This window comes from Glandiceps talaboti, chromosome 4, assembly GCF_964340395.1.
Source record: "Glandiceps talaboti chromosome 4, keGlaTala1.1, whole genome shotgun sequence".
NCBI classification, from domain to species: domain Eukaryota; kingdom Metazoa; phylum Hemichordata; class Enteropneusta; family Spengelidae; genus Glandiceps; species Glandiceps talaboti.
In genome coordinates this window covers 19269440-19295490 of record NC_135552.1, presented here as the reverse complement: position 1 = coordinate 19295490, position 26051 = coordinate 19269440, and the positions used below count along the sequence as shown (strand labels likewise).

Below are 26051 nucleotides of genomic sequence, written 5' to 3'. Positions count from 1 at the left end.
GTCAAATCACACAAATCCTTCATTGGCGGTTTGAAATCATGCGATTGTGATTACTTCTCACTTGAATTGCATGGATTTGCATGCTCCTTTTTTATTTTTGCCAGAGTATCCGATTTGCACCATGAATTACTGTTGACAGTGTTGTCATAGACCATAATATGGAGCATGCAAACCCATGCAATTCAAGTGAAAAGTAATCACAATCGCATGATTTCAACCTGCCAATGACAGTTTTATGTGATTTGACGAATTCGCGTTCGTACCCATTCGGAAGACTTCGAATCTGATGATGAACGTGTGAAGCCATCATCATATTCAGATTGAGCCTAGAGGTGAACTTTTGAAACTGAATATGAATATGAATATGATGGTGGCTTCACACTCGTGCGCTGAGATTGGTTGCAAAAATATGTCGCGACCTCAATTTGAATTATCGGGTTACCGCCGCTTGGTGGCGCTATAAGTACGGAAGTACTCATGAACACTGCATGAACATGCTGCTGTGGGATGCTGGCTGTGTATGAACTATTACTTAGTACATGTAGTAGGAAGGAAAAACGAGCTGTGTGAAAATATTTTGGGCAAAGCAAGTAAGTACAGAGTTGTCTATCGTGTTGTCGACTTCACAGCAACACATTCATGGTTTTCAATACAGTTGTAATATACAGATGACGGAATACAATTTCCCCTGAGCCAATGATCACAGGCACTTGAATCAATCTGTAAAAATGTGTATAGATGGTAGTACTACCCCTTTAAAAAAAAAAATCGTACAAATTGCTTCAAGTGCCTGTGGCAATGATCATTTACAAAACTAATGAAATGTACGATCTCAAATGTAAAATAATAATAGTTGCAAATGATTTGAGGCCAAAAATTATGTATTCTTTATTGATAATAAAAAATGCATGCCCAATGCCCATGATGTATGTCTACGACACAATATTTCACACTTTACACAGAAGAACATTGATATCCCCATTGGCAGATCAATGTGTATCCCATAGTTGGCAGATTTATTTATGAACATTTTCATTAGTAGTCTAGTTCCTATACAGTATCGTTACAATTTATACCTTCACTCACAGTCTAGTCAAAGTCGTTACTCAAAAAGTCCTGAGATGCATGAGATGTAATTTAAAAATCATCCACAGCCACCCACACTGTCATTAACATCATGTCTTTGTTAATCAGTCACACAAGTCTAACCAATAACACAGTCCCCCATAAAGTAGGTGTTTACTGGGGCAATTATGTAATGTCCAAATATGGTACATCAAGATGCTACTTATACACTGTTGACGTCACTATAGCAGCTAGGGGTCACTGATTGGATGAACAACTTTCTGTGCTGATTGAGGGACTTTGACCAGACTGTCTAAGAAACCACAGTTGGCATCCAGACAATTTCACTGGTTTTTAACTTTTAGGAGAAAATATACAAGAGAGTTTATAAATTTGCTCCTTATGTGCCTACTCCTTAACATTGGTTTGTGTATAATTTTTTGTAAAGATATTATAATAAGAAATTTATTGCGTCTGTGAAGAGTCCGGTACCTTTATATTAGTATGGTAGCAATAAACATTGCAATAAAAATAAAAGGGACTTTGTTGGGTGATGCATAACAAGTGTGTATTCTGTATTCTGTTTATGTAACATATCTGTAGCACTATGGACATTGTGTATGTTTGTGTACTTCTTTCATTTTTGAATTTTCATACTTTGTGATTTTAGTTTTAATCAGCGATGTCTGTCAACACACTGTGGTCAAGACCAGCTGTACTCAGTCTGTATAAGAGGTTACTACGTGAAGGAGAACGACTTAAATTTACCGATGTCACCTACTACAAGAACTATATCAGAAATGAATTTAAAAGTAATATGCAGCTAACTGAGAACAGTGAGAAGCAAAAACAAGTCGAAGTAAGTGATTATTTTAAAAAATCAACGTAATTTACTTCATGAATAAATGAATGAAATGAACACTGACTATTCATGACTTTTTCTAAAAGTAATAAGCACTTAGGAGTCATTGTTCATCTAATGTATATGTAAAGTCAAATGTAGCAACAGTGCACCACTATACAATGAAGATGAAATTGACCTTCAGTTTGGTGTTTCGTGGAGTCTTAGGCAAATGGTTAGAGTGGCCGGATAGGAATTTGCAGGTTGCAGGTTCAAGTCCCGTCAATGCCATTTGTTTCTGAATGGCTAAGGTCCTTGGGCAAGATTTGAACAACGTTTGTACCTCAGTCAACCCAGTTGTATAATTAGGGACCTGGTAGGATAGAGTTTGCAATATGAATGCTTTAATCCTATGCGCTTATAGCGGCTTCAATGGATTGTATGCCCCCTAGGGAGTTGAGGAAGTAAAGGGTATTTGTGCCACTATAGATCCGTGCCAGGGGTAATAATTGTAAAGCACTTTGAGTACAAAGTGGGAAAGCGCTATATAAAAACCAACATTATTATTATTATTATCACATGAAATTTATGTGATGTGAAATTATGAAATCGTTCTCCAGAACCCAAAATTTATGAAAATACCTTAATTTTCCAGAGTGGCATTTCCATTGGATATGGATCTCACACACTGATTTCACTGGATATGGATCTCACACACTGATTTCACTGGATATGGATCTCACACACTGATTTCACTGGAACTGGTTGACAAATAAATTCCACTAACCATGACATCTTTGGTCTCTTTTACAGAAAGGGTATTATTTCTTGAAATCTAAACTAGGTGGACTTCTTTGATACAACCAACCAATAGTTTTGTCAAGTTTGGTTTGAATGGTAAGTGGGATTTATTAAAATTACTATAGCTAGTGTTTCACATCACTTAGAGTCATAGCAAATAGTCATAAGAATTTATAATGTTCCTTTATGTATTAATAGTTTAACAGACAAAGATTCAGAATATTTCATCACCTAAGATATTTTAATTACCGGTGTATAAATCTACATCTTGTGATGTTTTGTGTGCAGATTGGTAATCACATTCTCAGTTTGAAAACTAACTGTTACTGCATACTAATTAGAATATTTTTTTGATATCTGATATGTTAATGTGATAAATGAAGGTAACCATCATAATTGTACCACTTCTACTCAATAAAAGTACAAATCTATGGCCAGTCCTTCTTTCAAGTACTTGTTAGATTTGTCCAATACTGTGCAAATTACCAATCTCCACAACATTTACAAATACTCCCTGGTATTTCAATCACAACATTACCAAAAGTTATGTGAACATATGTACACAAAACTCAGTTACATGGTTTCACATTATTGTGAGGATCGAGAAACATGGTTTGAATCAGTATGAATGGCATACATATTGAACTTGGTGAAAGGATAGAGTTGTAACCATTGTTTGGTCGCATTGTCATAGTAATCAAGTCCATCATTTTTGTTCCTTACACAGGTAGATGTACACTGTGGTGAACTCAGAATCATGGAGGAACATGAAGGCAGTTCCCCTCGGAGACAGTTGTGGAAGAATCATGTTATCTGTATCTTATAAATTATACAGCTATCAACACAACAGTTACATGGATTACGCAGTTTGACAGTATCATGGTTACCATGACATCACAGCATTGATGTTGGCAAAGTGCCAAGATCAACACTAGTCCACCTCACTTTCATGTTGGCTAGTCTCGGAACTAAAATCATTTTGTTGGTGCTTGAACAGAAAGTATATTTCATGACAGATTACTCCATTTTCCCTGATTTGGCAGGCTGATAATGAATCAACACATGATATTTTGACCCGAGTGTAGTGTGCTGGCTACGATTACTGTACACCTTGACATTTTCATCAAAGATTGATTTTGTCAAAAAACAAAAGAACAAAAAAAAATAGTGACTAAAGTGTCTTCTTACACATGTAAACACAATGCACCAGGCTATGTACAAAATTTACAATTCATTAGTCAGATAGGTAGGTAGTCAGATAGGTAGGATGACAAAATTTTCTAGTCACAAAGATATGTAAATTTAGTGTTTTGTTACTGGATGATATGTGTTACAGGTTTTTGTATTTTATACTGTTGCATAACCGAGAAAAAATAAATTGGGACAAACTTAATTTCCTTGTGTTTTTCGTGTTTCTCATTGCAATTTTGCCCATTTCACATCAATTTGGACCACTAATGACACTCAACTTCATGACACATAGCCTGTGAAGTTAGCAGGCTTAAACTTAATCTGTATTACCCTGGCCAATAACATGTAAGCTTGAACTATATGCATATTGTCCTAACCAATCAAATGCAAGCCTGAACTATATGTATATTGTCCTATCCAATCACATGCTAAAGGTATCAACTGGCTATGTCAAAGGTTACAATGTACATAATACAAGATACTAAGGGAAATACACAGCTCCATGATTGATTTCTGCAAGTTTATTACAGTATAACATTTTGAAGTATACACATACAAGTGTGTATTTCAAGTAGAGGTCCCACAGTGTTTGCATTCATACTGAATGGGGTCAGAGATGCACTGATAGACACATTATTAGCTGCATGTACACTGGAGGCAAGAATGACTAGAGACATAAATAAGACAATACGTACATTTAAACTGTGTGTGTGTGTGTGTGTGTGAGGATGAGTAAGGACACATACTTGGTTTCTAGAAAGGTTATATAATTATACCATAACTATAGGGTATCAGCCGTTAAAAGTGTTAGTGATGACGAAAAAATTGGTATGTGCACATGCCTGTTCTCTGCAAATACACCTCTTCACAGAACAACAGGTAATGATAAAACGTTCTCGCAAACCAGAGCTGTTATTTCTTCCACGACACTGCGAATACCGCTGAGCGGTACATCTTAGACGATGCCGTAAAATGAGGCTGTGGTATACAATGATGTGATATAATACAACCAGTCACAGAAAAAACAAGAAAAAATATATTTTCTTTATAATCACTTTATTGAGTATACATTCAATACATCCTTGGTATAATGCCTTTAATAAAATCACAGTATTTTACAATGATTTATGATCAATTTGAATACTTAGTAGTAGCATTGTATTCCTACTACCAGTACCTATATAAGAAGTACATCAAACACACTTCTGTTTCAATTTATTGAACAAACAGCAAACTGTTGAACCAATGACCATTTCTTTACTTCATAAAATAGATAACAAATACAAGTCAAATCTGATGTCACTCAATAATTACACATTAGACTAGGATTAAGTCAGTGTAACCATGGTAACAAGTTATGTCTTGTAAATCTGTACAAGGACACTTGAACAAGAAAATATCACTATTTTGTTACGCCATAAATATCAAGGGTAATATTAAACAAATAGCTGTCACTTGTCAGCTCTGTAGCAACGTCCAAAATGCAAAACAGACAAAGAACACAAGATAGTGTTCTAATATAAATCTTTGCACACACAAGTGTTCTCTTCAAATAAAAACACTAATCTCCACAATAAAATGAAACACCAAAACAAACATTGTAAGAAACTGATCGAAGCAAATATGTGGGGATTTTGATATAGTGACCACTTAATATGTCAATAGCTTGGCTGTAGGACAACCTGTAGATACTCTGTATCAGAGTAACTATAGGTTAGGGTAGGTAGGGCTGGGCGAGTAATATAAAAAACACTTTCTGTTGTCATGGCTAGTAGTGCACTAAGCAATACTACATTATAATTTATAATTTATATATACTAACAGAAAGTAGGCCTGATTTTATCAAATCTAATACAAACATGAATAACGACTATTGGAATATATACACAGTGTTCAATATCTGCTAGGACTTCACTGAGCATTTTGTACAGATTATGCAACATTTTCATTCTTTTTTTGCCATCTACATCCAATGAACTGACAACCGATGCATGTTCTCTTCTTGCATTCACAACTGATCAGCTGATAATGCAGTACATACGTATACAGTAATAGGTGGGAATTTTGTCACAGTATCACAATCACAGTGTCTTGTACAGCATGATGATGATGATGATGATGATGATGATGATGGTGGTGGTGGTGGTGGTGGTGGTGGTGGTGGTGGTGGTGGTGATAAGGACAACTTAGATATACCACAGTTATACTACTTGTCTGTGGTTATACAGTAAAAGCTTGAATATAGTACATTGTTTAATATCTGTGTTTCGTAAAATTCACAATTATCTGTCTTAATTCATGTCATTACCTCTATTGGTAGTCATGATAAAGTAACTTGTAATTGTTACAATACTTGCCGAGTAATTACGTACAATCTCTCCCTCGCAACATCTCTGGAATAAAAATTTGGTATTGAATTCTCACTTTTTCAGTGTTCACTCACGTGTTGATTCAAGACGTGGTTGTCTCATAAAATTGTCAATTCACAAAATGACTCCTTAGTGAGATGTTGCCTGGTTAATGCTTTCACTTTGAAGTCTTATATTTGAATGTTGCATTATATATAGACAACCAAGTCTGTGGTTTGTTGATACATTTCTAGTGTCAGTGCTGAGTTTGATGTTTACACAGAAGATGCTCTCTTGTTGATGTTGCCTTCAATGTCTTCCACTACTTTCAAAGCAGCTTCTGGAATACGAGTACCTGCACAAGTAAAACAGTTGTTAGTCTAAGTAATCTTTTAAGCTAGTATTATTTGTTCAGGAGTTATCATATTTATTCCCCATGATTTCATTGAGGTTGTTAATGCAATCACTGTCACCATTCTGCATATAGCAGTTCATGGACATTTCTGTAACTGTTACTTCTGCCACAACTGGCATCATATTTAACAAACAAAATACAAGCTCTCTGTCTGTTACAAGGTGTGCTGTTTACAGAGAGTCACAGTTTTCTGGCAGAGCTATAGAAAATATTGGACATGAAGAAAAGACGGATTATATACTTTTTATACCTCAATGTGATAAGATAGCACTAAACTGAGAACAACGGATTCAGTTAATGAACTTTAAATATATTGCTTTCATTGAACAAAATCAGAGAGTGAATTGGAACAGTTAGTATACTTACCTGGTCCAAAAATACTGGCAACTCCAGATTCATACAAGAATTCATAGTCTTGGGGTGGAATAACTCCTCCACATATTACAAGGATATCTCTGTTATGAGAAAAAATAGAGTTACTGATTAAATACAATAAGTCAATGAGTGAATGAGTGAGGATTGATGGAATTATCCAAACCAGTATGGCGATACCAGTATATATCTTGCATCCCATAAGTGGTCAGTTTTACACTGGTTGCTTTGTTCCATGATTTCTGCATGTTTAACTATGATACCCTATTGCTTGTACTTGTACTTATGTTTGAATGAGTAGAGAAAGGGGATATTGATAGTACAAATGTATGTAACAATACAAATAGAATGAGAATGACCACATAAGTTACTAAAGAGTCACATGAATTAGTAATGAACAATGATCAAATGACTTACTCTCTTCCCATTTCCTTCAAAGCTTTGACAAGTTCAGGTACAAGTGTCTTATGTCCTGCAGCTTGAGTACTGACACCAACAGCATGAACATCAGCATCTACAGCCTGCTGGGCAACTTCTCCTGGAGTCTGAAAAAAAGTACAGTTAAAATGTCATAACATCACAGGTTGAATCAAGTAATAAAAAATACATTCTCCTTGAAAACTGTAACTAGAGTTTGAAAATACACGTTTATAGACAACAGTTATTGTCAACACTGCAGAACAGGTACATAAACAAGATATAGCGTTGGACTTTCACAGATTTATTTTCTCATATATTGATATTCCCAATATCTTTCTACTAACAAATCAGGTATGCCTTTTTATCTATATTGCTCTTTGTATTTACAAAAAGGAAACTCCTGTATCTTAGAGTGTTCTTTTTAAAAGCCAACAATTTGGATGAAAATTCAAACTTTTACTCAAATTCAAACAATATCAACACAACATAGAGTGAAACTTACTATGAGGTATATTTGTTTGCCCTACTATACATGCATTAGTCTAGTGGTAGCCTTCATCGAATCTTTCAGATCACCCTTTCAGACTATACATACATCCAGACTATACATGCATCCAGACTCTACATGCATTGGCTGCCTTAGTTTAACCATACGATGAATGCTTTGGAATATACATTAGAGTGAAACTAACTTGGAGTTGTACTGCTTTGTCCTGTCTTACCTGGAATAAAGGTCCAACATCTACATCAAATCCAATGTCAGCAAATCCAGTAGCAATAACCTTGGCTCCACGGTCATGACCATCTTGTCCCATCTTAGCAACTAAGATCCTAGGTCGACGACCTTCATTTTCAACAAAAACCTGAAGTATAAACAAAATGTCACCTCAGTAAAAATATTGTTGATTTGACATGATTGTATTATTTGATACAAATGACGTCCATAGTGGTTACTCTGTTAGATTAGTCTTATGGTTAGATCAACGCATCAAAATATATGTCTTATCCTTGTCTAAACCTTTGTGTTCACAGTCTAATAATAACACTGAAAAGTTACATCTCTTGGGGGGGGGGGGGGGGGGGTTAGGGAGTTAAAGGATTATTTACAACCAAGTCATATCAAGCTGGTTGATGTTTGTCTTTTCAACCTCAATGTCAACATAGTAAATATTGAAAGTGTGCAGAGTTTTCAGTACCTGTTGTAAAATTGTAACTATAAATGAAATAGCCTTCCCAACGCTTTTTTGTAAAGTTTTAATTCAATACTGATCATTATAGTCTGGACTTTTTTCCTATTTACAATTCACCTACTTTGTGTGTCATAATCAATCAATCTCATACATAGGTGCTACATAAATATTTGCTATGAAACAAAGAAAAGTTATAACATTCTGGTGATCACAGGCACATTTTTAACCTAAGGCAAAACAGATAAACATACGGGCCATGAAATAAATATCACCTGTACCATTTTTCATCACTCTCCTTGTTTCATAAAATGTTTATTTTTGCATACGTACATAAAAAAACAGAATTATTACTCACATCTACTTTCCGTGATACTCTAATAATTTCATCGGTCTCTCCATATTCACTTTTGTAAACACCACTAGCCACTCTGTCTGTAGCTCTGTGTCTTCCAAACACTTTCTCCATGGCATCAGTGATTTCACCAACACTACATCTCGCTCTGGATGCCTGAAAATAAAATTTCACTACATCTTAACAGTCTTCATTGTGAACCACAAACTTACAGTATCATTGCCTGACTATAGGCTTATAGATAATATAAATTATCGTGAAAAAATACTAACTAAAGTTGAAATTTTTTTAGTAACTCATCCATACTTTTAACACAAGACAATATTACTGATATTGTACTTAGTTGTGTCTAAAATCTAAAGAATCACTTATGTCTGAAAAATATGACATGCATCAATTTTACAGTGGTTGACTGGCAAGTTATATGGGGAGTATTATGGAATTTCTGTGTGGATATGATTTGAATTTTGTCTAGCAGTGTGTCATAAAACAAAGGTCTATCTGTCTGTAATGATTATAAGTGTTCAATCTGCAGTATATAGTTACCTGGATAGACAAATCAAACAGATTACCTTCACCAGTACGACAACATTCAGTGATGGCATTGAGTATGTCTTCAGCCTGACATTAACATAAAACATATCAAATGTTTAGTTAGATCATCAATTTCTACAACTTGGAGATAAAATGGAACTTTTTACTTTGTACATATTCAAACTACATTGTTGTGATGAAAGTTACAAAAATTTCATGTTGGCAATAAAAGTACATTGTGCGAACCAGAAACAATATGCAGTAGAGTTATATGTCAAAACACACACACACACACACACACACACACACACACACACACACACACACACACACACACACACACACACACACACACACACACACACACACACACACACACACACACACACACACACACACACACACACACACACACACACACACACAAGATCCTAGCAAATTTATCAAATCTACAAATGATTACTCACTGCCTTGGCATTTCTTTTAGCTTTAACATCTTTTAACCTTGCAATCTGTTCTTCACGTACTCTAGTGTTATCAATTTGTAGTACATCTATAGAGTCTTCTTTGTCTAGTTTATATTTGTTGACACCAACTATCACCTCTGTAAAGGTCAAACAAATAGTGTTACAAGCTGTATATATTGCCACAACAAGTTTGAATTCATTGTTTTTTATCCATTTTATAATATTATAAAATAAAACTTTCTTTCTTCATCATGGATATTGCATTCACAAGTGAGTGACGTAATCTGAAAGAGTGAGAAACTACAAGTTATGCTGAGATGAATAACTGTTGCAGATGAATTTGATTGACCATTTTCAAAAGAAATGTCACAGAGAGTAAGAAGAATTAGAGAAGGAAAGACAGAATGAACAAGAATGCGGATGCGGGAATGGGAGATGGGAAGAGGAGACAGACAGACAGACAGACAGACAGACAGACAGACAGACAGACAAAGACGAGAAAGAGAGATGTAGAAAGGTTCGCGAACGCATAAGAATATTACATCTAAGACCACAGTACCTTGCTTTGAATCAATTCTAGCTTGTCTTCTTGCTGCACATTCTTCAATTTTTAATTTAGGCATTCCTTGGATGACAGCTTCAGCCATACCTCCCATCTCCTCTACCTATGAAAAAATATGAAATGACTTTCAGTAATGTATCAGTCCATCAAATCCATTGAACAATACCAAAATAAATATTCTAAGAAATCACACAAACTATTGCATACATGCATCAGTATTCCTTAGAAGTGAATTTGACTCACCACTGGCACACAGCAATGCTTGTAACACACCATATTTTAGTGTTTCATACCCCTTACTATGTGGTTACTCATGAGAAATCTGAATTGTTTTCATTTTGACCCACATCAAAAGAAGGCCATTGCATGCATTACAAAGACAAAGGAATAAGTTTGAATTCCATCATTGAAATCTGGACTTAAAACAGTGTAGCTTCACTTATGTATGTGTACAATGTGTATGTGTGTGTGTGTGTGTGTGTGTGTGTGTGTGTGTGTGTGTGTGTGTGTGTGTGCGCGTGTGCATGTGCATGTGTGTATGAGCATGTGCATATGTGTGTGTGTGTGTGTGTGTGTGTGTGTGTATGTGTGTGTGTGTATGTGTGTCTGCATGTGTGTGTCTGCATGTGTGTGTCTGCTTGTGTATGTGTGTGCACATATGGTATGTGCATGTACGTGTGGTGGGAGCTGCAACATCCTTTACACTGCCTATGTTACTGACACATTGTGTTAGCAATATCAAGTAACATTTTTTTAACCCCCCAAAGTACTCTGATTTTAATGTATCAAACCATATTATAGGATGTGATAACAGAATTGCAGTTCTCAGGGACATCACCACTAGACTAGAAAACACCAAATAGTGTACACTTTTAGTATACATACCTCGTCAATGATTGCTTTTGCTGAATGATATATTTCATCTGTAAGACATTCCATCATGTAAGAACCTCCCCATGGATCAGCTACCTGTAAATACAGTAACAGTGACAGATTTAAGACATTCCATCATGTAAGAACCTCCCCATGGATCAGCTACCTGTAAATACAGTAACAGTGACAGTTTTAAGACATTCCATCATATGAGAACCCCCCCCCCTTCCCATGGATCAGCTACATAAATACAGTCAGTTTGACTATTTTAAGAAATTCCATGTACAGATCGACCTCCCTATGGAGGTATGATAACCTCTTATCATAATTACTGTCATAACTACTGAAATATGTGAAATGTAATTATCATGTACAAGAGAAATTTCTTACTTTACGTTCAACAACTTTTTCATTTGTTTAGACAGACATTACCTTAGTTATACCACTTTCTTCTTGGATAATAATTTGTGTATTTCTAGCAATTCTGGCACTTTTCACAGTCGGCAATCCTAATGCTTCATCAAATGAGTTGGTATGTAAAGACTGTGTTCCACCAAATACAGCAGCTAAAGCTTCAATAGTTGTACGTATCACATTGTTGTAAGGATCCTGCAAACATTAACAAAAATGATGACATGCACATCAAGATATACATCTCAATCTTGACTGATCAAACAGAAGGTGAATTTTGACATGAACAATTGTAGAATGGCTAGTATGAAATCTCACTACAATAGCATGATTATATAAATTGACTGATCACAACAATAGTTAACATGTAACTGAGCCTTCACTTGAATTCGTAGTAAGAATATAACTAGTACTCTCAGTAACTGAATCATATCATCAGTTTCACATATGGCAGCTCTGGTTGACATTTCTACAAAATAAAAAACTCACACTCTACTAGCAATAAATATGACTGTATATGGACTCATGAATTTCGACTTCAGAATCAAATAAAAATAACTTTACAAAAAACTTCATGTGGGTAAGTTGTAATGCATTCCAGCTTCTTGTGACTAATTACTTAACAAAGTCAACACCATCTACCTTTTATTTGATGTCATAAAATAAAATTTAAATTTGGTGAATAAAGCATTGGATAGTTTATGCTCAATTGACAATGGTGTCATCAAATTGAGTATAAGTTAAAATACAAGATTCAATACTATCAACATAAATTCTAGAATCCACAAGTATATGACTATGTCCCAGGTTCACATACCTGTTCTGTCAGTGACCATCCTGAGGTCTGACTATGACACCTGAGAAGCATTGACTTGGCTTTTTTAGGGTTAAATTTTTCTTTGATATAGTGAGCCCATAGACGTCTTGCTGCTCTGAGCTTAGCAATCTCCATATACAGATTCATACCAATACCCCAGAAGAATGACAAACGTGGTGCAAACTCGTCAATGTGCATGCCGGCTTTGATACCTAGATGATGTAAAAGATACACAACATACACAACTTACTGTATTTATAAAACTACAATGCAATCATCAGACTGTAAAATTATCAATGTGGTTTGGAATATCGTTAAAATGATATAGGCTCATGGGGCATTACAGCTAAAATTATGTAGGCTTGGTGTTTCATTCATGGGACATTACAGCTAAAATGATATAGGCTTGGTGTTTCACTCATGGGACATTACAGCTAAAATGATACAGGCTTGGTGTTTCACTCATGGGACATTACAGCTAAAATGATATAGGCTTGGTGTTTCATGCATGGGACATTACAGCTAAAATGATATAGGCTTGGTGTTTCACTCATGGGACATTACAGCTAAAATGATATAGGCTTGGTGTTTCACTCATGGGACATTACAGCCAAAATGATGTAGGCTTGGTGTTTCTCTCATGGGGCATTACAGCTAAAATGATGCAGGCTTGGTGTTTCACTCATGGGACATTACAGCTAAAATGATGTAGGCTTGGTGTTTCCCTCATGGGGGCATTAGGCTTGGTGTTTCACTCATAGGACATTACATTTTTGACAGAGCTAGACACAGTTCAACTCTAGACTAACAATAACAGAGACACAACAAACACAGCAGGATCCTTTGCCCAATCACATTGAACACTGATAAGCATTGCTATTCTTTCACAGTGCAGTAAAAACAGGCTTCTAATGAAAACATTACACATGGACTTGATGATTTTAATGGCTGCAAATGTTTATTTTCTAACTGATAATCAACATTTAAACTTGACAACTTCTACAACCCCACTCTGCATGGCACCTATGTAATTGTTTCTTTTGCATTAGAAGTTGTCTGAGGGTGTGTAATAAATGTCATGTTGCTTGAGTGAAACACCAAGCCTACATAGTTTTAGCTGTACGTATACATATCAGGACAACCATGTTATCAGCTTGGTCCATGTGGATGCCTAAGGCTAATCCCACTTTTTAAGTCACTCTGTTAGATTAGTTTTCTGTATATTAGTAGTTGTGCATGGTATTTAAATTATTTCCTTTCCAGTTCAAATTACAACTATGATGAATGCTAATTACAGTATAGAGACTGTATCTCACCTGTTTTACAGTATTCAATACCATCAGCTATAGTAAATGCTAATTCCAATACGGCATCAGCTCCTGCTTCTTGCATATGATACCCAGATATGGAAATAGAGTTAAACTTTGGCATATTCTGTGTCAAGAAAGTAGAAAAACATGGCAGTTTGAGATAACTTCAACAAAAATATTGTCTCGTGAAACAGTTGGCTGCACTTTACTCAATGGATTAATTTGGTTATCTTTGATGTTGAAGACACAAAATATGATGTACTGACAATACTAAGTTATCAGCATGTTTTACGATATGGATGGTGATGTGTTATCTCCTGATGTAAACAGTTCTGTGATTTGAACCCCTGACATTCCAAATTATGCAATTTGGAATTCTAGTATCAATTGCTCTCTCTGAAAAAGATGTTTGGGCTCAATCTTGTAAGTCAACTTCATATTTCTAAAATTCAATTTTTGTTTCTCTGATACTACTGGTTCTAAACTTTGAAAAGTTGTACAACATATGATAGCAAGATATGTTATGAATATACCATAAATGGTGTTAAAACAGTTATAATAAAAGAATTTTGACACTCGACAATACTACTATTGGAGATAAATTGTCTTATTTATGATAAGATTATGAGTTTGTCTTCTGGAATGACTGCACTAAGTCTATACATGAAACATAACTTTGACCTACCCCAGCAGTATACTCAAAGATATCCGCTATGATTTTCATGGAAGGTGTTGGAGGAAAGATGTAGGTGTTTCTCACCATAAACTCTTTCAAAATATCATTCTGTATTGTACCTGTCAATTGTGCTTGTGTGGCACCCTGGAATTTAAACATAAAATATACACATACTGTCAATTTGTCAAATTTATTTTTATGGAATAACTTCAAAAGCATACACTGTCATGAAAACAGAAATATTAGGTAAAATAACACAGTAGCTAAATGTACTTTGCATTAATTTATATGATATTCTTGTGGAGTAATTTACTAGCACCTTGTCTTGATATCATTTCTACCTATACAAGACACCAAAGACTCAGACAGTTTTTTTGGTAAGTTTCTGAATCTCTTTACATAAAACTTGTAATAATTTGACATAAAATAATTTTGTATACCGCTATAATACCACTACAATGTTACATGAATACCATTGTGGTCAGAACTAAGAATGAAGATTAGACTAGACATTCTGTAACAGTATTGACAATGGAGTTTGGTCCTACCTGTTCCTCTCCAGCAACTACAAACATAGCCAACGCTGGTAGCACAGCACTACAGCAACCACATACATATACATAACCATTACTGGTAGCAGAGGACTATTCATTGTACCTACCTGTTCCTCTCCAGCAACCACAAACATAGCCAACACTGGTAACACAGCACCATTCATTGTCATTGACACAGACATCTTGTCCAATGGTATACGATCAAACAACAACTATAGATTGAAGAAACACACAGACTAGACCTGGTCAGTTACAGTTCATCAAAGAAAACATGAAAATGTCAAATTGTTGTTTCTGTCATTGGCATAGATTCATTATGACGAAGAATGATTCACTGCAATTGCAGAGTAATAATCACACTCAACAAAAGAGAGCATGCCTATATAATATTACCAATGTTTAAGAAGCCAATCAATCTGTTAGTCGTAATTATATTGTTTAATTGTCTAGCCAATAACCATGAGACTGTCAAGTAAAAATCTTTCATGTTAATACAGACAGCAATATACTGATGGGTTCAACACATGCTGGCAAGGAGAAACATAACAGTCACTTCCTTGCATCAATTCTTGGCATGATTTTCAACTTCATAGTTACAAGCATGAATTGCAATAAAAACTCTTACTTTCATGTCCTCCACAGTATCTATGGCAACCCCAGCCATTCCTACATCACCATAGACACGAGGGTTATCAGAATCATATCTGGTAAAGAAGATACATCGAAATACTAATAAATGATTCTGGCAAGACAATACTTGCTATCACTATTAGCATTATAGATAGCGACAAAATAATAAGTTGATTTATGAAGCTAACCAGGAAGTGGTAATCACAAAGTTGAAGGATGCCAATGTGAAAATGACATATTGGAATACTGTTTACTTCTCACATCTATTCAATTATATACAATGTCTATCACTCAGATTGTTGTAAATTTTTGAATAACTCTGAGAATACCAACAAGAAATGACTTACCCTTGATGTGTATCTAAGTCAAATGACTTACCCTTGATGTGTGGCTAAGTCAAATAACATACCCTTGATGTGTAGCTAAGTCAAATGACTTACCCTTGATGTGTAGCTAAGTAAAATAACGTACCCTTGATGTGTAGCTAAGTCAAATAACCTACCCTTGATGTGTATCTAAGTCAAATGACTTACCCTTGATGTGTGGCTAAGTCAAATAACATACCCTTGATGTGTGGCTAAGTCAAATAACGTACCCTTGATGTGTAACCAAGTCAAATGACTTACCCTCGATGTGTAGCTAAGTCAAATGCAACACTTAGTCCTTGCTGTCCAGCTTTGATGTTGTCTCTATAAAACTTGTTACTTTCTTCTACCGTACTGAACCCAGCATACTGGTGAAAACAATAACAACATTTACTTTGTGAGCCAGCATACTGGTGAAAACAATAACAACATTTACTATGTGAGCCAGCATACTGGTGAAAACAATAACAACATTTACTAAGTACTCTGTGAGCCTTTAGACAGGTAATACCCTATAGGATACATTAGACAATGAAGATGATATCTTTCTTTGAGATCAGCTTGTATAATATACCAGGTAAGCTAACTTTACCTCTGAGCTGCCACATCACAAAGTAGGCTGATCTTTTGGCACACTTCACACTCTCTATTTGGTCATACTGTGCTAATACATGGCAGAGACATTTTCTTGACCACCTATAGATGTGGAATAAATTCTATTTATGCAGACTCTTCACATATAACTATTATGAGTCCACACCAGCCTACCTGTCTGATAGTCCATGGCCTGTGTGTGTACATGGTAGCATACGGCCCTCTAGTATAGGGATATTTGCCTGGTATTTCTTCTGGGTGACTGACTGTATCTTGTCTGGTGTATAATGGCTTCACATCGATCCCCTACCATTACAAAATGAATTGAGTTACACAACTTCTTCAAAATAGTAACAATGACTGACCATGGTGAAATCTGATGACAAATTAAATGACTTACTGAACAGAAATATATCATACCAGAATTTGTAACTTACGTACCATTGTACATTAGTTATCACAATAACAATAACACTAATAAATATTTCATGGTCAAATGAAAAACCTACCTCTGGTGTATGCCATGTCAATTTTTCTACTGGATCAGCTCCTTTCAATTGTTTCTTGGCTAATTCTCTCCATTCCGGCTGTAATGGTTCTCTGTGAATATATCGTCTACATGACACAGCTGGCAACACAGTCTACAAAACAAAACAAAATACATTCTGTGGTGAATCAATGGGTAAGAAGTAAGCTACAAAATATCTCTTAAATTTTGCTTTAGTGTGAACATTACATATATTTTGAAATACTGGTAATAGGAGTATGCTGGTGAAAACTTTCTGCCAAGCACACACCTCAAATGTTGAGATTTCAATTATCCCTATCTTAAAATTTGGAAACTGAGTTGTAGAAAAAGTTTGTCCTCAACAGAGAATGATCCTATCCTAGCTTATACCTCCACTGATATGATAACATTAATGCAAGAACCTGGGACTAACTCATTGGAATACACTGCAATCCTTAATGATCCCATTGTTTGCTTGGTCCTGTCATTCAATCATCCATAAATGTGGGTCCTTCCAAATTCATGTTTTAAGGGGAAGGGCCATGGATTCGAAGATTTGCATCCTCAAGACAAGTATCAGCAAATGACGCCTACTCCAGAGTGGAGACAAATATAGCCACATGAATAATAAATTAACTTACATATATTCAGAAGGTTTGACAAGAAGACATGAGTTGTGTGACTACCATAAATTTACATACTGTCGTAAACAAAATTGATGTAAACAAACATTAACCTAATAACCCACAAACCTATTTAGAAAGCCAACTAGTCTGCATAGTGTTCTGTATGTCCATATATAGGTCAAGAAACAAAATATAACCATCCTTCACTCAAAAGTGTTGTGGTCGAACTAGAGAGATGTACAGGTAGGTGGCAATTACGTTGTTGGTGTTTCCTTGGAGGAATTATACTGACAGTATAATTCCTCCAAGGTGTTTCCATCTTGGAAAGACATATTTTTGGAGTCAGAACTGGTTAATTTTAGGTGGGGGCCTACAGGAAGTCGTACCGCCATCTTATACGTCACATCTGTTGTTTTACGGTAAAGTTATATGATGTGATGAGAAAGTAATATGTACACGGCAAGTTATATCATGTATATTATGATATACATACACGCGCACGCACAGGATCAGGAATGACTTCCTGTACTGCATGTACTGCGCAACTGCCAGACACTTGGCCCAGCTGGCTGACGTACGGTGATACGCACTGAAACACATTCTTTACTATGCATTCTAAAGTTTCTGACATCTTACCTTGTTCAACTGATGCAGTATTTCTTTCCTAACGATTGGGGCTGCTCGCAGCATTGTGACTTCGATCTCCAACTTCCAAGCTTCGATGTTGTCTGCACGTCTAGATCGAGCTGTTTCCAGGCTAAGTGGTATGGATATATGACGTCACAGGTTAGGCCCTCCAACTTGCTATTTCTTTTCGACCGTGGACGTTCGCGTTCATTGGATTATGAGTTCGGGCTCAGACCACTTCGTTAGTGGTCTGAGGTTCGGGTCATGCCCTATATTACACAATATTAGATGTCCCCTATGAATGAACGTTTGTACTGTATATAAATAAGTATAAATAAGAATTTATATACAGTAAAAATGACAAAAAATATTTTAAATGTTACCCTTATATGTTTATAAAAAAACAAGCCAAGTTCATACTCCCTTCATACAACACATACTCATATTCCAACTATTTTGTTCAGTATGGTAAAGCTATTGTGTAAATTTACATTTGACATTGAAGATGGAGGTCAAGGTCAAACTCTAATGTCTGAATAGAAAGCTGACGAAGAAAAAAAAATATTTGACATTGAAGATGAAGGTGAAGGTCAAAGCTCTAGTGTCAAACTGAAAGCCCTTTAATGCTATAAATACAGGTGCGGCCAACACTAGTGAATTGTGTCCCAAGCTATAGAGCAATTTGTGCTCTGACGCCCAAGATGCCATAAATGTATTAGTTTCACTAATACATTCTATAATATTTTTTTTACAAAAAAAAGCAACCACGGACCGTAAAGATTAGGCCATACGTGTAGAATAAACTGTATGACTATAGCTCTTAGATGCGACATTTCTTCATCTAACATATTTCTTGTATCATCATGGGTTATCACGAATCCCAATCTCCCAAACATCCATAATGTCATTAAAATTAGGTTGTTTCCCACTACTACCATCACGATGAAAATGATTTGTGCGATGATTGCATCAATTATTGATGTGGTGGCAGCGGTGGGATAAAATGCTTGTCATTGAGATTTTGACTAAGTGATAACATTTGAACTCATGTCTTCCAAGTTGAAACATTTGATGTGGGAGGGTCAAGACTCAAGACAAATGAAATTGAGATAGAAATGGGATCGGGAGGGCCGTATTTCACACAACAAACTACGCTTGTGAACCCCCCCCCCCCCGTTTATATATTTGTCTGCATGTGTGTGCGTGCATGCGTGCGTGCGTGCGTGCGTGCGCGTGTACATGTGTGTTTTTGAGCTATAGGTATATCTTGTCTCATTTTCGGTAAAAGTTCGGTGAGAACGTGTTTAAACAGTTTCTCTCATTTTTTGGTTAACAGTTTCATGTCTTTTTTTTCAAATAACGTTTGCACTGTTGGTAATTCTAGTAGTAATTTGAGTTTAACAAATATCACGTGGTGTAATGTAATTTACGTCATGGCAGTATGCATTCTTTATAAATATGATATTATACTCTCAAATTATTTGTAAAATCGATGTTAGTTGGAGACCATGCCAAAGCAGCGTCATTTACATTCAAAATTTGTAAGTTTGACCATCTGACAGACTGTTTCACAAGAGATGAAGGGTTTAATCAGTAAATGGAATGTTTTGTTTCTGTCATTATTCTTGTGTTATTTTGGTAGCAGGGTATATAAAGATTCAAAGAGTAAAATCATGGAAAAGTTTGTAGTTTCTATTTTATTGAGACTCAATTGTTCTTAAATTTGCTTTGAATGAGTACAATCCGAGTAAGATATAAATTTAACTTTTTACTCAGGTGAAAATACTTCTATAATAATATTTTTAAACTAAACTATTCTAGTATTAATTTAAAATGATAATGTCTGTGGATTCAAGTACCATTCGTGGTCTTTTTAATATTTACGCTCTGGTCGACCACCTCACCATCAGTTCAGCATTTTCGATACTTTTGGAAAGTCTACATTTTTGTAAACTCAAAAAGGCTGAACAAAGAAAATTGATAGAAACGTAAAGGTCCAAAGCTCATCGTAGCCAGCTTCGTGAGATTGTATAACAAAGGTATGTAGTGGGCGTAACAGTGACTGATTTGTAAATGTGGATACCGTAGTCTATACCATTCAACCTGTAGCATGAACCAGACAGATAGTCACCTGAAAATCTCTGAAATGTTCAGTAAACGATTTGAAAATACAACAAGGGAAATATCGAAATGTTTTGTAGCATTTTCATGATACTATATGATTAAGTCATGCGTTTGTAGGTGGCACTACTGTCAAGGTTAGTCTGTATTCAATACTACATGTATTTCTCAGTAATCAGGTAATGAATCACGATAGATCAGCATCGGCAAATGATCAACCAATCAAAATTGAGTATTGCCGGCGTTTTCCATTTTTGGCGTCTGATTGTCCTTAAAAGGCTTTCCGCATGCGCAATAGAGTGATTATTCGTCGAGTTCAGTGGTTACGCGCTCTACACACCACAGCGGTGACATTTACGGCAAGTTTTATCCGTCGTTTTGCAAGGTAATGTCAATTTTCCTTTTGGATTTGACAGTTCACGATACATGAAACTAGGATGTTGATTTTTGTCGCACATATTGCTCTTTTTCAAGCCGTACCATGTAAAATAGTTGCCGGTTGGAATCATGTCGCGTGGCCAGTTATTTCATCACCGCATGCGCACCCGAAAGCCATGAAATACGTGCGCTACTATCAAGCTATGTAGGTCAGGGTCCAGAACGACATCCTGTGCCGAATATGTGACAAGTTCTATACGAAACCGACGATTTTAAACATGTACTATTTGACAGTGCACGAGATGGTGATTTGACAGACAGTATGTGTTGAAATTGTGCCGGTGAATGAAGGCGCTCGTTCGTGTACGCCGTCGTTCTCGTTTTGCAGTCAAACGCCACCAACATTCTATAGATTTTATATTCTTCTGTACATGATTTCTACTAAGAAACTTTACCATATTCTGACGTAAGATTGTACATGTAGTTGCTATTGTAAAACATAGGTCATGGATCGACTACACTGACTGCACCGGTATTCGATTCCGAAAGGACGCCCGTACGTCACAAAAGGTTGTGACGTCACACAAGTCATTGACGGTCGTTCACTTTGACCTGATCACGGCCGGCGTCGGTACTGGTCACGTACATCGCAGTCGCTGATACAACAGTTGTACTACTACTAGCCCTAATACTTTTGTAGATTTCTTGGTGCAATTTACTAGAATATTGCGAAACCTGGTAAATATGTAGACTTGACGATGATATCGATTGTTCAAGGACGTGTTACGTCATGTAATAATACGTAACACAGGGTTTCGTAACTACACAATTTGCAAGTTACGTGACGAGACTTATGAATATGAATCATATTGTTAATAGTTACACTTACGTACTTAGAAATCAACGGACAGTAGGCCTTCAGTGAACGATGTTGTTCATGCACGAGTACAAATAAGCTGAATGTATTTAGATTATAAAAGCAGTATTTTCTTTGTCCCCAATACGAGTACCATTGGATCCATGACAAGTGACATGGGGTCAAGAGAACATGACCTATTTTGCCAAAGGTTGCTGTGGGTGTACAAACCAATGCATGTTGGTACCAAAATTTTGACATGAATACTGAATACTGTACTAAAGGTCATAGATATGACATTGTCAAACTGATGCAAATTCGAAGAAAAAGCTCCAAATTAAATTTACGTCTTCACAGGCCAATACACAATCCACTGTTTGTGATGTGCCTAGAGGGGAACGACACTCCAGGAAATACTCCAGTATTTTTGGTTTCTGGAAAGTCATTTCTCAATTTCTCATCACATAACTTTTGCTTGGTTGCCAAAAAATACCAAATTGAAACTCTTTTTCACGTCTGTTCCTACAGAGATACAACATAGCCTAAATATTCATGACTCGTAAGCTTCAGGTAGTCATGAACATTCAGTGTGCATCTAATGAACATTCAGTGTGCATCTAATTATCATATTTTCTAAGACCCATCAGGCAGTGATGTTCCACTGAAAGAATACTATAGAGGTGAAAAGTGTTTCAATTTGGTGTTTTCTTGACAATCAAATGAAAATTATATGATGGGGGAAAATCATGAAATGACTCTCCAGATCCCACAGTCATCCCAATACCTGTATTTCCTGGAGTGACATTCTCTTTATAGTGCAACAATGTCAGAGTTGATTTTTCATAGGCACATATATGTGCAACTTTTCATATCTTGTACTTTTGTGACCACTGTGTTTTGTAAGCCGACCTCATATTCCATCCTCTTATTCTCTCTTATAGTTAATTTATCATTATCATGGGTGATATTCCACAAGGAGATGCTGTGAAGGGCAAGAAATTATTTGTGCAGAGATGTGATCAGTGTCACACTGTGAACAAAGGTGGCAAACATAAAACTGGTCCAAATCTTCATGGTTTGTTTGGTCGTAAAACTGGACAAGCACCTGGTTTCTCCTACACTGCAGCCAATCAGAACAAAGGTATGTTGTATTTCACAATGTAATTGATAACACTGCAAGTTGCTGTGATTAGCTCTGACATGTCATGTCATGACTGTCTTTGCAAACCCCAATCATACCTGAGGGGTTGAATGAATGAAGCATGGCTTGACTGTCAAGAACTTACAAACCTACTACAGAATTACTTTGGTACAATTTTCTGCAGGTATTGAAGTGGCATTATCCACATAGTAATATGTTATGAAACGGTGAATTCACTTGGCTGATATTAATACGTATATTTATACCAATGTCAAATTTAGTCACCATGTTATATTTGAACTTTTGTTCACATCGTCAACTACACTAGTAACTCTGGCAGATGTTATGACACAAAATGACCTACCTTTCATCTTTCATTTCTAGGCATTACTTGGGGTGAAGACACCTTATGGGTTTATCTGGAGAATCCCAAGAAGTACATCCCAGGAACCAAGATGGTTTTTGCAGGGCTCAAGAAGAAGAAAGAGAGAGCAGACCTTATTGCATACCTCAAGGAATCAACATCAAAGTAGAAGTGCTGCAGTGATGTTTGGCGGAGGGAAAAGATGTAACCTTGGTGGTTTATACTAAAACCTGTGTTTGTGTGCTGCAGCTGTTTAAAATATTCAGATCACAAATAAATTAGTTATTTACCCATTCCAAAATTGACTGTTTCTTCGGACGCTTATTAGAAAACCTGTGATACTGTGACTGGACTGACTGACTTATTTTTACATATTTGTGATATAAATCTCCAAGGTTAATAATGCACCAGTTTGAGTCTATTTAATATCCAAGTGTTAATTTGTTGATATTATACCATACAATTTCACATGATTTGATGTGAAATTGAGTTTTAACATAGAAATTGAATTGTGTGTCCTGTTTGTTATTTATTTTTATCAAAAAAGCCAAATTCAGAAAGGGCAAAAAAGCAATTTAAAGTGAACATTGTTAGTTAATTTGAGCCAACTAATCATCTATCTATCATCAACCTAGGTACTGATCCTGTGTATGGCATCCATACATGGTCCCATTTCGTCATATTTTTACTGGTGCTGTTTAGCAATGTTCTCAGGATACACACATAATTAATGTACATTTGGATTCAATAAATAAATCTGACAATAACAATTTCAAGTGTGGTATATGTACTTTTACTGGATGTTGTCAAAAGAGAGAGTCGCTGTTGAAGTTAGATTAGGGTGTACGTACCCAGACCAGCGATTTAAAAATATCCAGTGGTCCTACAGTCGGATCTGGTTGTCCTGATTGAGTGACTTCTGAACATTAATTTATACTTTTTGTAAATTATCACTACATACACCTATACTGTGTTAGTACTGGTGTGCACTGAACATGATGTTCTTCTGGGTTCTTTTCAATTTTAGTGGTTTTGATGACCAGTTGGTGCAGAAAATAGGTGGTCCTTAAATGTCAAGCCATTGGACGTGCCAAGACCACCTTTAAACATGCAGATAAATATTATATTGTGTGACACTTGTCCTAATGGTTTCCCATCCCATTCGAACAACCAAGCAAGAGAATGGATTTGTTAACACTTAGCACTGATAACCTCTTGCAGATAACACTAAGACTATCAATGGCATGAACTGGTAGGGTTACCCTTTGGACCAACAATTACAGAGGTGTGACCTTTGACCTGCCCAGTGTCTGGTAACCGGCTGCCATTTCAATATTGACCTTTGACCTGTCTCAACGTGTATGTTAGAGGTCAAGAGATCTTCATGCCCAGTGGATAAGTTTGGCTCTGCTCCACCCACATCTTTCGACCGCTTACCATCTTACACCATCAACCATTTGTTGGATGGTTGATTGGTTGACAGCATCAATAGTTTGATATGTAACAGTGTTGCAAGCAAGGATCATTCAAATTGTCACTGTAGTATTGGTATGGGGGATGAAAGTCATGGCCATTGTTCAACTGCTCTCAGTGAGATGTTTTCTCCATGAAATAAACAATTGAGCTATAAATTAATGACTTATTGAATCATTGGCGTCAACAGAGGTTGATTTCTGCAGTTGGATACAAGGTAACATTCACATACAATGTAACATTATAGCTATTGTCAACTGATACTTTACTTCACCCGAACTATGTAGTTGAAGGACACTTAGCTAGGTTGTCAACTGTGAAACAATACAATGTTGAAACCTTACTAAATGACACTATTTTTATCAAAGTATTATTTTTCACATATAGATAGTTAAAACCTTGAACAGTCAAACAGCAACAATTAACTTAAGTGTGTAGTGAAATAATGTCAACTTGTTGATGGTTATTCGATATAATGTCAATTGAAATACTTTTGGTTGATACGTGACCAACCTCATCGAAAGATCATTGAAAGCATTATGTGTACCGATGGCATTCCACTGATACACAGTTATTGGTATTATTGCATATACATGCCAGAGATTACTCGCACCGGTGTGCGCACATAGACTAATGGTAATTTCAGTCAGTGCGATACCAAAAACATTATTGCATACCTATTTGCAAACGAGACACAGTTGTTCAGTCTCCCCTCATATCTCCGTGGTTCTACACAAAAGCTTGTGATTGCATAGTGACATTTTTATGGAAATTTTATTGTTTCGGATAAAAATATGTAATAATAATAACCCCATGTGAGTGTAAGTGTGGGTATTCAGAGATATTTGCAGTCATGTTCGCAGTGTTTTCTGCTGCACTTTCACTCATTACACTCATGAAAGTACTGCTGTAGAGAACACTGCAAGCACTCATGGAAATGCCCTGAGTATGCCACACTTGAGTTCTGTCATAATATCTATTATTAGCCATAAAACAGATCTCGTTAACTGACAATTTTACAAGAATTTCAACAAAATCGGAAGATGACACATAAACTGGACATTTTCTCAATTTGACCAAAATTTTAATCAGATGTAATCTAGTATTTTTGTCAGTGAATGGAAATACGACAAACTATTGATAGATTTCCAATTGAGGAAAGGAATGCA

The 26051-nt window shown here is 36.0% G+C and overlaps 3 protein-coding genes across 3 annotated transcripts; 2 read left to right on the top strand and 1 right to left on the bottom strand.

Moving 5' to 3' along the window:
• The first annotated feature begins 474 nt into the window (after positions 1 to 474).
• On the top strand, positions 475 to 4067 carry LOC144434618 (mitochondrial ribosome and complex I assembly factor AltMIEF1-like). Its single transcript, XM_078123102.1, has 4 exons — positions 475 to 590; positions 1736 to 1924; positions 2720 to 2803; positions 3435 to 4067. Exons 2-3 carry the CDS (start codon positions 1748 to 1750, stop codon positions 2762 to 2764), a joined length of 222 nt encoding a protein of 73 aa, XP_077979228.1. The 5' UTR covers positions 475 to 590; positions 1736 to 1747; the 3' UTR covers positions 2765 to 2803; positions 3435 to 4067.
• Positions 4068 to 6029: 1962 nt separating this feature from the next.
• LOC144433923 (methylmalonyl-CoA mutase, mitochondrial-like) lies at positions 6030 to 18657 on the bottom strand. Its single transcript, XM_078122329.1, has 19 exons — positions 18559 to 18657; positions 17298 to 17429; positions 16963 to 17094; positions 16456 to 16562; positions 15825 to 15903; positions 15307 to 15411; positions 14655 to 14789; positions 13976 to 14093; positions 12660 to 12871; positions 11864 to 12040; positions 11444 to 11527; positions 10556 to 10661; positions 9997 to 10133; positions 9542 to 9616; positions 8999 to 9151; positions 8176 to 8316; positions 7451 to 7578; positions 7028 to 7116; positions 6030 to 6601 (listed from the first exon to the last, which is right to left on the bottom strand). The coding sequence occupies exons 1-19, from the start codon at positions 18610 to 18612 to the stop codon at positions 6522 to 6524; spliced, it is 2244 nt and encodes a 747-aa protein (XP_077978455.1). The 5' UTR covers positions 18613 to 18657; the 3' UTR covers positions 6030 to 6521.
• A 2306-nt stretch (positions 18658 to 20963) lies between these two features.
• On the top strand, positions 20964 to 24168 carry LOC144433837 (cytochrome c). Its single transcript, XM_078122214.1, has 3 exons — positions 20964 to 21055; positions 22846 to 23045; positions 23430 to 24168. The coding sequence occupies exons 2-3, from the start codon at positions 22862 to 22864 to the stop codon at positions 23576 to 23578; spliced, it is 333 nt and encodes a 110-aa protein (XP_077978340.1). The 5' UTR covers positions 20964 to 21055; positions 22846 to 22861; the 3' UTR covers positions 23579 to 24168.
• The last annotated feature ends 1883 nt before the right edge of the window (positions 24169 to 26051 follow it).

Excerpts from the sequence above, each read along its gene's own strand:
- LOC144433923 (XM_078122329.1), bottom strand. The coding sequence starts at position 18,612 with ATGCTGCGAGCAGCCCCAATCGTTAGGAAAGAAATACTGCATCAGTTG. Across the intron at positions 17,430-18,558 it reads TACTGCATCAGTTGAACAAG|ACTGTGTTGCCAGCTGTGTC; the intron begins GTAAGATGTCAG and ends TTTGTTTTGTAG. Across the intron at positions 10,134-10,555 it reads TAGAATTGATTCAAAGCAAG|AGGTGATAGTTGGTGTCAAC; the intron begins GTACTGTGGTCT and ends TGACCTTTACAG.
- LOC144433837 (XM_078122214.1), top strand. The coding sequence starts at position 22,862 with ATGGGTGATATTCCACAAGGAGATGCTGTGAAGGGCAAGAAATTATTT. Across the intron at positions 23,046-23,429 it reads TGCAGCCAATCAGAACAAAG|GCATTACTTGGGGTGAAGAC; the intron begins GTATGTTGTATT and ends TTTCATTTCTAG.
- LOC144434618 (XM_078123102.1), top strand. The coding sequence starts at position 1,748 with ATGTCTGTCAACACACTGTGGTCAAGACCAGCTGTACTCAGTCTGTAT. Across the intron at positions 1,925-2,719 it reads AGAAGCAAAAACAAGTCGAA|AAAGGGTATTATTTCTTGAA; the intron begins GTAAGTGATTAT and ends TCTCTTTTACAG.